Genomic DNA, 12,913 nt, shown 5'->3' with positions numbered 1-12,913 from the left:
GATCCTGTGGAAGAAATGGCCGTAAAAACATATTGCTGCAAATTAATCTGTTAATCCCAGGTTATTGGATTGAAAGGTTGTGTGTTCTTCCTAACATCATTAATCCTTATTCAATAGTTTTAAATCTCAAGAACTAACAAACTTAGTCGGTAGAAAGTTAAAAGACCCAGTAAAAAGGAAAAAGAAATGGTTGGATCTGATTCAAAACTTACGTATAACTATATACTGTCACGAGCGAAGTTAACAATAATATTGCCATTAAAAGATCTTAAAGAATCCACGACATATCCTGCCAATAACATCGGATCACTAAAATCAATATGGTGCTTATCATGGCCCGCCAATTTTTTTTAAGGAAAAAAAATAGTTGTTGGCTGATGTGAATAGTTAACAATGAGTCCACTTCTTTCTGTCTTTAAAATTACCAAATCATTTAATTATAGTATGTTTTACATAATCTCTGTAAAATATTTATGTGTATCATTAAATTACATATCAACTTATAGATGAGAAAAATTAGTTTGGACAAAAAAATAAATATAACTAGTTTAAAGTAATTTAATAACTTTCTTAATTCTTCTAAATTAACTAATTAGATTTTATATTAATCACTTGAAGTACTACTTAGCTTGAAGCTTTATCATGGATTCTGCTTCCAACCCACGTTGACGATTCTCATAATGCTGTATTGAAAAACGAAAGATGCCCCCACACGCACATGACTCCCCCCCCCCCCCAAAAACAAGATAAAGAAGCAACAACCTTTGATTAGACCCAATATAAAGCATATCCCTGCACGCGGAACTGATACGTAATTTTGATGACGACGTTTTGAATACTCCCAGCAATTTTCACGCACTTTTCACGTACTCCAAAATGAAATCAATTAAACCCAAATTTTTTTGGGCCATATAATTAAGTGTTAATTATATGATGATGGCGATTACTTAAAAACCCCACTGTGTGTTTAGTCAAGCTTTAGGTGCTCTGCAATATTTAACTACTTTGTACTTCACTGGATATTATTGCTTTCTCAATTAATGAATTGAGTCAGACTGTGTAAATAACTAATTTAATTAAATTTTTTTAAAATAATCTTTCTGTGGATTATACATACTATTATTGATGCTGACTGGGAATATACGTAGGCTGGCTTCATGGGCTTCTAAAAAGCCATAGATAGTCTATCGTCCTAGCACTGAATCAGAAATAGAGAGTTCTTGTTTATGTTCTTTGCTTCATGAATTTGGATTTTTCTGCAAATTATCGTCTTTCTGAGCATCTTCCTGTCGTTTCCTGTCTTTTTCTGCTTTTTTCTACGTCGTACCAGTATGCGTCTAATATTGGTGTAGCACTGTCTCAAAAATTGACGAAGGAAGTAGGGGATGAAAAAGCCTCGTCCTTTTAATATTGCTGTATCATTGAATCAACAATAAGCTTCAATTACACCCACTAATTACAAAGCATATCCATCCATCCATGTACGCGAAACTGATACGGTAACCGATGATGACGACGACGTTAAGAAGACGCCCAGAAATCCTCGGGGGCTTTTCATATGAAATGAATTAAACCCCCAATTCTTTGGTGTTCCGTGTTAGTGATATGATATGATTTTGATTAAAGAAGACGACTTTGCTGGTTAACTGCCAAAATTGACCAAGCTTGGGGCGGGGTTGCTTCTGTGTCTATGCAACTGACAAATTAAATAACAAAACATTGTTAAATTCTGCGAAAATATAGTATTATTAAAGGAAGACTTGAAAAATCGACTTGACTTGTGCACTGCTTTACTAAGAAGACATATACTCCTCTGGTCTTTAATATAAGATCCATTTAACTAATTTGATTAGATTAAGAAAGTTAGGTAAATTAGTTAATTATAAGAAAAGTGACATATTTTTCCTAAAACACCATAATCATCTTTCTTAATACTCATCTTCCTCTTCTTCTTAATTATGATTGAGAAAATATCTATAGGCCGGGGTAATTTAAAGAAAATTGATAAATATAAAATATGGGTCTTATATTTAGGACTAAAACCAACTCAAAAATTTTTGGATCCTATATTAAGGACCGGAAGAGTATATTACAAGTTCCTCGGACCTCAGTCATCACCAAACCAAACTTCCGAGGAAGACGAAAGGCCACCAGTTCGCCATTTCTCAGATTCTTCCATTACTCATCAAAATGTAAGTTTATTTTCGTCCTCCGGTTACTTTCTCTTTAATTTGCCTTTTTTCTTAATGGATGAATCGTTCCTCTTTTGTTCCTCATATATATGCCGTTGACTTTCCATTTTGCATATATATAGCAGAATCCACACACACGCAGTACTTGAACTGAAGTTCTCTCTACTCAGGGCCAACATCTGGATTTTTCTCTCTTGCATAGCAAGTTTCAATTTCTGTCAAGTCCTTCTATTTTCACAAAAAGTTTAGTCTTAATTAATTTGATTCCTTTTGTTAATGACCCATCCAAGCAGTCGATTGAAGCTTTCTGTCAAATGTTCTCTGTGATCAGCATATGATTTTCAAACTACAATTCCAATCCATACAACCAAAGACAGGTATCATTTAATCAAATGCCTTATTTTTTAATTTCCACCTTTCTTTCTTTGCAGTGGTGAAATATTCATCTTGTTGATCTCCTTATTTATCAGAATTTGAATATATACACACACACAGATAATGGGGCAAGCAGTTGACTTAACCGAAGGATTCGATCACATCACAGTCGATGTAAAAATGCTATCAGATTCACTTCTAAAGAGCCTGGGAGACAAATTGCAGAAGCTTCCTCCCTTGTCCAGTAAATGTAGCATTTGTAAAGTTCCTATTCATCTACGAGAACGAAATGAGAAAGCCTTCACTCCTCGGGAAATTTCAATTGGTCCACTTCATCACAATAATCTCAACCTCAAACACATGGAAGAACACAAACTGAGGTTACTAAAGGACTTTCTGTCACGAGCAAAGGTAAGTCTACATGACTGTGTCCAACTTTTGAAGAAGAAAGAATTGTACCTGCGAAACTGTTATGCAGACCCCATTGAATTTGACAGTGACAAGTTTATTGAGATCATTCTGGTGGATTCTGCTTTCATTCTTGAACTATTCTTCAGAAATGTCTCAGATAATAACCAGATGCAGAATCAGTATGATCATTTCTTTGGCGGCCCATGGAAGCTACGGTTCATTAAAACTGACATGCTTCTACTTGAAAATCAAGTTCCTTTCTCCATCATCGAGGACCTTCTTTTATTAACAAAATCAGACATTCTTCCCATAAAGAACGATGTTCGGCGTTCAGCAATCATGCTAACCTACGAGTTCTTCAAAAGGAAGTTGAATCTGCTAGATATGGATAACTTCAACATTGAGGAAAAAGTGGGTGAACTGGAAATACAACATTTTGTTGATTTTGCCAGAATTTGTTTTGTGCCTCCAGTTCTTCCAAGCAAAAACAAACTAAAGTGCGTGACTATGCCAAGGGCAACAAAGTTACGCGAAGCTGGAGTGAAGTTCAAGGTGAAGAAGAGTGGGAGTCCTTTTGACATCAGATTCAAAGATGGGGTGTTGGAAATCTCACGGTTGAGAATAAAAGATGCGACGGAGATTCTTCTGAGGAATCTCATTGCATACGAACGTTGTCACTTGCACGATAATTATATGAATGACTATCTCTTTATCTTGGATCGTCTGATAGAGACACCAGGTGACGTGGAGTTACTGATGCATCGTGGGATTATAGAGTCAAAATTATCGGGAACTCAAGAAGTGGCTTCTCTGATGAACGAGCTTTCGCCAGGAATGACCATGGCGAGAAGAAGGTTCTACTTCTCAGATCTGTGTGAGAAGGTGAGTGATTATTATAGAGTGCCTTGGCATAGATGGAGGCTAACTCTGAAAGAGGACTATTTTAGTAATCCCTGGGCCATCATCTCTGTGATTGCAGCAATGTCACTTCTTCTACTCACCTTCGTGCAGACTTATTATAGTGTCATGTCCTACTATCTTAGGTAGTATATATATGTGTGTAATTAAATAGGTTTCTCTGCGTAGCAGATTATCATCTATCACAAATATGTTTATGTCTGTGTGTGTTCCTGTCTCTCTATGTATATATATAAGAGAGAGACCTGGTATTTTAATCTTCATCGACAGATCTATGGTCGGATTACTGTGGTTATCCTACTATAGTTGGTTGTTATAGAAAAGTATGTGTATAGACATTCGTGTGGATAGACAAAGTTGATCTAAAGGCTAAAGTTTTCAATAGTAATTCAGAATTGTTTGTTCGTGGATTGATTTTTTAATCCGTCATAACTTTTCTAGATGCCCCAAAATGCTAGCATTGGTTTTTTACTGTGGTTCAATGGTTTTGCTTTGTTGAAAATTTCTTTGCTTTTTGGAGAAATCGACTATTGACAATGTGAAGGAGAAGAAATTATCTACTACTTCCGATCCTAATTATAAGAACTAGTTGACTAATTTGAGGAGATTAAAGGAAAAAATTAAATCAATTATTTGTAACAAATATGTATTATTTTTCCTAAAATATACTTACTAATCAAGTGTATTGGCTAGAACTACTATTGTTAGAAGGATTACTTTGAGAAAAAATACATAAATATGAGAGACAAAATGGATTGAGGTCTTATATTTAAAATTAAAATAAAAATCATACAAGATCTTATATTAAGAATCGGAGGTAGTATAAATAAAGATGAATGGAGAAGCCGAGAAGGGCAAAATATTATCAACTAGCAAGCCCTTTTCACATAAACGTCCATTGACGGCGTCAAAGGGAATTAATGAGTTCCAAGGCGTGGGGTAAATCTAATCCACATGTCAGGTGTTGATTGGGGAACAGGACAAACTGGATATAACGGTTGCCCAAACCCTTAATGTAATTCTTAGTATTTTAAATTTGCTGTCATTTTGATTTTGATACCTCAAATTTCAAACCACATAAATTTTAGTCTTTTTGGGGGCCAAAATAGTTTTTGTCTTTATTGAATTATAAAGACTAATTTTTAAATAAAAAGAAACTTGAAGAATTAAAACCTATAGTTTGAGACTTGAGAGATCAAAATTAAAATAAAAACAAATTTAAAAGATTAAAAATTATATTAGGAAGTTGGTGTTTTGTGAAGACATACGAGATCTCTATTGGATCTTTTGTTATGATCGGATACAACAAGAAGCTAGTGCAAACTCATCGCATTCCACTAATGAGGGAAAAAAAAAATATTCTCTCTTCTGAGCAAAAATACTTTCAATCGGAGTCATATCTAGGGTTGTTGAAGAGAACAAAGTTGTTAAAATATAGTACAATTATATATAATACTTCTTAATAATTTGATATGATGTGTGAGTTTTAATTACCAATTTAGATTAGGTGAGCATATAAAATGCTCAAACTTATAGTATGAATGGCTCATGTTCAGATTGAGCGAGTCAAAATATATCTTAGTTTTATTATAATAAGGTACCAGATGTAAAACAAAATAATCTTTTAAATTATTAGGCTTTTGTAGGAAAAGCAAACATAGGGGTAGGTATGGCACCTAGAACGGCCTTAAAAAGTTGGTAAATAAAAAGAAGGGCATACCTTTTTTTTTTTTTTGAAGAATCCCAAAAAAAGTCTTTGAATTTTAAATTCTAAATCAAGTTTGTTTACTAAAATTGATAATATTTGAAAAGTAAATGACAACATAATTTTGTAGTCATTTTTCTCTCTTTTTTTTTTGGTTAGGCACAAATATTCATGTTCGAGGTACTATAATAAACTAAATATGGACACTTCTTCTAGCAGAAATTCAAACATTAGTTTATTTTGAGGAACTAACCCCTTCTATTACATCCAACCCCCATTGATTGAAATTAAGTTATTATTAATAATGGATCTCTTAAAATTTTTGTTCTGAAAAATATATTAGATAAATTATAAATTTATTAATTTTGGCTTGCAAATAATAGAGAAAGATTAATGAACATTTTTATTTATTACAAGTTCCTTAAGGAAATTATTAGTAAATTAATTTATTTATATTAATAATTAATTTTTCTAAAAAAAATTATTGCTTGCGAGTATTTTTGTCATTTGTATGCAATCATAAATTTTAACCTCGCTCCCCCCTTCTTGGGGCCACATCTGATGCCCTCCTTTTCTTGTCAATAATGATTCTGTTGGGCTTCACCTTCACGCCCTCTCTTTGTAATTTGGACTTGTTCACCCTCATATTTTCCGGGAGAGAGGAAAAACATTAATGGACTTCCGTTTGCCCCAAATATATGCACTATCTCTAGTTTTTAATATAAGATTAAATGACTAATTTAAACATGATCTCTTTGAAATAATTATTATATTATTAGATTATATATCAATTATAAATCAAACAAATTAGTTTGAAAAACAAATGATAAATATAATATTTTAAATTAATTTATTTAACTTTTTTAATTTTTTCAAATTAGTCAAATGAGTCTCATAAAAAGACATGAGATATTATATATATATTCCCATGTCAATAAATACATGATCTCTACCACTGGCCTCTTGGCCGAGTGGTGTTTGTGTGTGTGTTTGGGTGTGTTGCGTGCGGGTTCGAGCCCGCTCCTTGTATCACCAAAAAAAAAATACATGATCTCTTTGTAATGGGTCTTATATTAATGAACGAAGGTACTATTTCAAATTCTTAATATAAGAATTAGTTTGACTTTTATTTTAACCCTAAATATAATATTTTAATCCACTTTGACTCTCATATTTATCTTTTTTAAAATTATCGTTGTAGTGGTTGCACATATTAAAGGTTTCATCAAATGATAATTATAACTAATGCACTTAATTAGTAAGAGTGTTTTAGGAAAGATAACATCTATTTATTACAAATAATAACTTAATTATCTTAGTCTACTCAAATTAGTCAACTAGTTCTTATATTAAGGACTAGATAGACTCCTCTAGTCCTATTTATAAGTAATTTTTAACATGCTTCATAAAAACCAACGAAAACTTAAACTTCATTCATTAACTTTATTTAAAATTCAACAACTTTTTAATTTTATCTCTATTTAATGTACATTATACTTTATGTAAATATAGTCAACACAATAATAAATGTGGGGTAAAATTATACATTTATAAAAATGTCTTCTCTTTCTATACTATAAATAGGATCAGAGGAGTATTACATGTGTGTATTCCTGGTCGAACTTCTGGTGCGAACTTTCCAAAGCTGAACGAAAAGTAGGTCAAAAAAAAAAAACGGAGGGGCTAGGTAGCAGCCACCATTGACTTCTTGGTGGCCTATTGGCAACTTGCAAATTACATCGTTGGCGTCTGCCTAGGAGAAAAGAAAAGGTTTATAATGAAAGATTCAAGGAAGACCTCTGTCTTCTTCGGCCATTACCAAATTATATTGGGGAAGCCAGCTCCATCAGAAGAAAATGGAAGACCATTTCATCATTTCTGGTTCGCTCAAAAGGTAAACTCTTCACCTTTTCTTAACTTTTCCTCTGTTTTAGACCATATATATGATTCCTGTCCTTCGATTTTGCTTCTGATGTGTCATATTTCTATTAATCCTTGCAAACACATGCATATATTTACCTTTGACTCTCACACCTGTGAAGAAATATCAATTCATGATCTAATTCATACGTGAGCCTAAATAGATGTAGTGCATAGTGAGATCAATCACACGACTTGCAATCTGTGTTTCAAAATTCAAACATAAGACAATATGGAGGAGGTAAATGATAGAAAAGAAGGATTCAACCATATCAGTATCGATGAAAAAGTGTTATCAAATTCACTTGCAAAACGTTTGGAAGACAAATTGGAGAAGCTGCCTCCTCTGTCACCTGAATGCTGCATATATCGAGTTCCTGCAGAACTACGTGAAGGCAATGAAAAATCCTTCACTCCTCAAGTTATTTCTATTGGTCCTCTCCATCACACACAACGAAAAGCTCAAAGATATGGAACAACATAAAATGAGATTCTTGAATGACTTTCTCTCACGGATTCAAGTAAGCTTAGATGACTGTGTTGAACTGTTGAGGAGAAAAGAAGTGAAGTTGCGAAATTGTTATGCAGATCCCATTGAGTTTGATAGTGATAAGTTCATTGAGATCATTCTAATCGATGCAGCTTTCATTGTTGAAGTGTTCTTGAGAAATAGTATTAGTTCTGATGATTACAAGGTTCAGAATAATCGACATGATCATTTTTTTGGTAGACCATGGAAGCTAAAGTTCATTAAGAATGACATGCTTTTACTTGAAAATCAAGTTCCTTTCTTCATCATTGAGGACCTTCTTTCACTCACTGGATCATCCATTCCATCAGGAATGATCACAGGCATTCAGCAATCAAGCTAACGTACGAGTTCTTCAAAACGAGAATGTATCTGAAGGATGTTGATGCCTTCAATGCCATGGAAAAAGTAGGCCAATCCGAAATACAACACTTTGTTGACTTCGCCAGAATTTGTCACTTGCCACAAGAAATGCCACACAAAAGTAAACTAAAGTCTCTAACTTTACCTACTGCGACACAGTTGCACCAAGCAGGAGTGAAGTTCAAGGTGAAGCAAAGTAGGAATCTTTTTGACATACAGTTCAAAGATGGAACCTTGGAGATTCCACGCTTGAGAATAAATGATGCTATGGAGAACTTTCTGAGGAATCTCATTGCATATGAACATTACCACTTGAAAGATAACTATGTGAATGACTATGTCTTCATCCTGCATCGCCTTATCGACACGCCTGAGGATGTGGAATTGCTTGCTCAGAATGGGATTATTGAGTCAAAGTTAGCAGGTAATGAAGAGGTGTCTTCTGCTATCAATAAGCTATCTCCGGAATGACTCTGATCAGATTCAATTTCTACTTCTCAGATCTGTGTAAGGAGCTCAATGATTACTATAGAGTGCCCTGGCATAAATGGAAGGCAACTTTAAAACAGGACTACTTTACAAATCCATGGGCCATTATCTCTGTAATTGCAGCAATTGTGCTTCTTATACTCACCATAGTGCAGACATATTATGCAGTGGCTTCTTACTATTAGTTGTTTCCCAAAAAAAAAAATGTTACAAATTTTTTTTTTCCGTGGTACAAAAGTTTTCGGCAAGAGATTGGACTCACCCACAAGCCAAGGATAGGGAGAACTAACTCATGATCTATAGGAACTAGCCCAAACAGGGATGTGCATACATCCTGTTAATCCTAACCTTAGTAGTATTCCCGCTTCACTTAGCTGCGAGTATGCCTCCCTAAGTGCCACGACAATCTCCAAAATTGAACCTTTTCTGTTTGGTAAGAGTGTCCAACTCTTTGACTACTGAACCCATAGTGCGATGTGTTGTTACAAGTTTATGATGATAGATAAATTTATATTTGATTTTTATGCAAATTAGCTGAGCATTTGCCATGTATTGTACTGATTTGAGCTTTTGAGATTAGTTATTGATGTTGAACAATTCGTTTTTAAAAGGACAGATGGAGGCATGAGTTTGTAATTACAATTCAACTTGTTGCTTTCATGTATAGAATAGTTGCTTTTAACAAAACAGAGGAGTTAAAGGCATTATAATTGATAAAATGGGTTGAGAGGGGCAGAGCAGGAGAATAGATTTAGGAATTTTGGTTACTGGTGGGTGAGATATTCTTTTTATATTTTTTTCGCATTTTATTTTAAAGACTGTGACAATTTATTATTTATACTTCTAAGAATAATTTAAGTTAAATCAACTTAGTAATAATGTTTCTACTTCTCTATTCAAAATTAACAAACGTATTTAAACTAATATCAAATTTTGACCCCAAAAAAACTCATATCAACTTCATGAACTTACACAAAAGATTCACAAGAATTGCCCTAAAATTAAATAAGTATTGTAGTGAAAATACAGAAAAATTGCATGAAAATTAACCACGTGGAAATTGCATGAATTTGAGCAAAGATTACACGAAAAATTATTTTTTAAAACAGAACAACACAAAGTAAAAAGTGGAAATCTATTGGCAAAATGAAACAAAGCAACAATCGTATTAATAAATACTAAAATGACGGCATTTTTCTTTCTAATTTTTATTTATATAATGATTTATACAAATAAATACAGAAGGTCCCATTTCACGGAAAAAGTGCATTGATAGGCAAATAATGTAACGTAATCAATACAAAGATTTTTTTTTTCCCCAGTTTGCATGCAGTGAATTAATTGCAAACCCAAAAAAAAAAAATGGCCTGAATGCTGTACATATTCTAAGATTTAACACAACTTTTTTTAGTTAATTTTTTAAGCTTTTTTTTTTTACTCATTTCATGAGGTACGCACAATAATTTTTTAATTCTGAAATATTTTTATAATATTTAAAATTTTGAAATTATTATATTGTATCGCGTGGGAACTGGAAAATATCTAGTAATAAGAAAAACATGAATACAAAATAAATTTTATTTCAGTTAATGAATTAATAATGACAATGACAATAATAAGGCGGAACTAAAATGTAAAAATTGGAAGAAAATATTCTTCATGATCATGACCAACTGGCTCGTCACCACATTCTGGTTGGTTCAGGATGCTTCTCTGTCTTCCGCCAACAAGAAACTGCCAAGTGCAAATCTTCTCTTTTGTGTGCAGCTTGAGCTTCCCTTCTCATTTCTGCTATCCTCAGAGTCCTTCACTTCCTTTCATCCGAATTGTAAGTCAAGCTAAATCCTTCTGGATTTCCCTTTCCACTCTCATTTCCCCTTTTTTGATCATATAATTGCCGGATACCGATTTCTTCTCTAGTTGATAGATGAAGTCTTAATTCTCAGTTCTCCAGAACCATTTCTCCTTCTTTGCTTTAGTTAGTTGATCATACATATTGATATTGGGAGCTGAGTTGGAATCTCTACAATGAAGCCTTGTAATAGAATCCTAAGAAGATATAAAAGCTCATCAATTTTGCATTTTCTCCGAACGAGCTCGATAATTCAGTCAAGGACATCTTGTCCAAGTTACATCCCAATTCAATACATCACCGTAGATACCATACTAGGAATGCTGAAATTGCGTGGTATACCCGAGTGATCAATACGAATTGGAGAAATTTTAACATTTCTCGTTCAGATAGGAATCAATCTAGACTTTTTAGTGCTCCCGGCGGTGTCCATATAGGGGTTAGCAGGAGAATTTCATCGATACTGAGCTTATATTCCTATGTTAGAAATCATTCTACATCAGTTGATTCTCGTGTTAATGAGAAAAACTTTGAGAAAGTTCACATTCAAGGTGGATTAAATGTGAAGCCCTTTGTGATTGAAAGAATTGAGACTGATCAAAACAAATTGGAACAAGTCTCTGCAGAAACAATTAATGGTTCGCATGTAAATATAGATAATCTGAAGGGTTTGAATAAGGTTGAAAGGGAGGTGACTGAGATTGAAAAGGATGCTTGGAAGCTGCTTCGAGGTGCGGTTGTTACATACTGTGGGAATCCAATTGGGACCGTTGCAGCTAATGACCCTGCTGACAAACAGCCACTAAATTATGATCAAGTCTTTATCCGTGATTTTGTTCCATCAGCACTTGCCTTTCTCCTCAATGGCGAAGGGGAGATTGTCAGGAATTTTCTACTTCACACATTACAGTTGCAGGTATTTTGTTTTCATAATAGCTTCATCGGTTTGTACTTTTATATGGTGTTTTTCTTCTGTTGAATGCAAAAGTATCTCTAAGCATTATGCTTTTAGTAAGCAAGCCTCATCCGGTAAGAATTGCTGCGTATATAGTTTTCCAACTGTTAAGATTGTGCAGTTTAGCTTTCCTGCAAGTTGACAAATTTTTAGGCAGTCTGTTGCTTAATGAATGTTAGGGGCTTATTTCAGCTTCTGCATAAAGGATGAGCCAAAAGGGGGCCTTTCGATGTCTTATTAACATTCCTTATTTTCTCATTTTGAATTCTCATGAGTAAAATCTCATTGTCTTGACTGTTTAAATTGCATTTAGTTAATGACATTGTTTAAAGTGCAATTAGTTAATAAGTGATGGAAGAATGGCGCAGAGGGAGTGTTGTTAGAGGTTGTGTCAATAATGGTGGTCGATTATTCTTTTATGGAACTTCAGTAATTGGCTCTTGATGACCTCGCCTTATTTAACAATTGAATTAAAAAACAATTGTTTACATTTGCCAGAGTTGGGAGAGGACTGTCGACTGCTACAGCCCAGGGCAAGGTTTAATGCCAGCAAGTTTCAAAGTTGGACTGTGCCCCTTGATGGAAGCAATGAAGCATTCGAGGAAGTTCTGGATCCTGATTTGGTGTGAATCAGCTATTGGCCGCGTTGCACCTGTTGATTCTGGTATGTTGAATTTCACCGTGGAAGCTCAGACATTATGGTTTTGCTGCATGGAATGTTGCTGCACAATCATTGGGCTTTGATATTCTTATTGACAAGTACAATATTATTAATATTGTGGTAAAGCATGAAAATTGTTTCATTGATTTTACGTTTGTAAGACCTCCTTGCCTATCTCCTGTTTATATTACAAATTTATAATCCAATATCACGCCTCAAATATTAAAGCCCTATCTTGAATATCTTGCTGACAGGATTATGGTGGATTATCTTGTTGAGAGCCTATGGGAAGCTCACTGGTGACTATGCTTTGCAAGAGAGAGTGGACGTCCAGACAGGAATAAGGCTGATTCTCAAACTCTGCCTAACTGATGGTTTCGATATGTTTCCTTCTCTTTTGGTTACTGACGGTTCCTGCATGATTGATAGACGGATGGGGATTCATGGTCATCCTCTTGAGATCCAAGTAAGCTAAGAGTGTTCTAAGCTAATCTTGTTATTTCTATATCGCGTTGTGTACTTGAGATGAACATTGATGATGAG

At 34.1% G+C, this 12,913-nt stretch overlaps 2 protein-coding genes and 1 pseudogene across 2 annotated transcripts; all 3 read left to right on the top strand.

The window, feature by feature from the left end:
- Positions 1 to 2,491: 2,491 nt before the first annotated feature.
- Positions 2,492 to 4,226, top strand: LOC114744941 (UPF0481 protein At3g47200-like). The gene is made up of 2 exons (XM_028933084.1): positions 2,492 to 2,569; positions 2,663 to 4,226. Exon 2 carries the CDS (start codon positions 2,691 to 2,693, stop codon positions 4,023 to 4,025), a length of 1,335 nt encoding a protein of 444 aa, XP_028788917.1. The 5' UTR covers positions 2,492 to 2,569; positions 2,663 to 2,690; the 3' UTR covers positions 4,026 to 4,226.
- Positions 4,227 to 8,361: 4,135 nt separating this feature from the next.
- Positions 8,362 to 9,432, top strand: LOC114744943 (uncharacterized). The gene is made up of 2 exons (XM_028933086.1): positions 8,362 to 8,837; positions 8,915 to 9,432. Exons 1-2 carry the CDS (start codon positions 8,417 to 8,419, stop codon positions 9,085 to 9,087), a joined length of 594 nt encoding a protein of 197 aa, XP_028788919.1. The 5' UTR covers positions 8,362 to 8,416; the 3' UTR covers positions 9,088 to 9,432.
- Positions 9,433 to 10,567: 1,135 nt separating this feature from the next.
- On the top strand, positions 10,568 to 12,888 carry LOC114744942 (alkaline/neutral invertase C, mitochondrial-like; annotated as a pseudogene).
- The last annotated feature ends 25 nt before the right edge of the window (positions 12,889 to 12,913 follow it).

Source organism: Neltuma alba, unplaced genomic scaffold (assembly GCF_004799145.2).
Source record: "Neltuma alba isolate B1F8T4 unplaced genomic scaffold, ASM479914v2 tig00004493_pilon, whole genome shotgun sequence".
NCBI classification, from domain to species: Eukaryota; Viridiplantae; Streptophyta; class Magnoliopsida; order Fabales; family Fabaceae; genus Neltuma; species Neltuma alba.
Note: the sequence above shows the minus strand (reverse complement) of the source record. Positions and strands in the feature narration are given on the sequence as shown.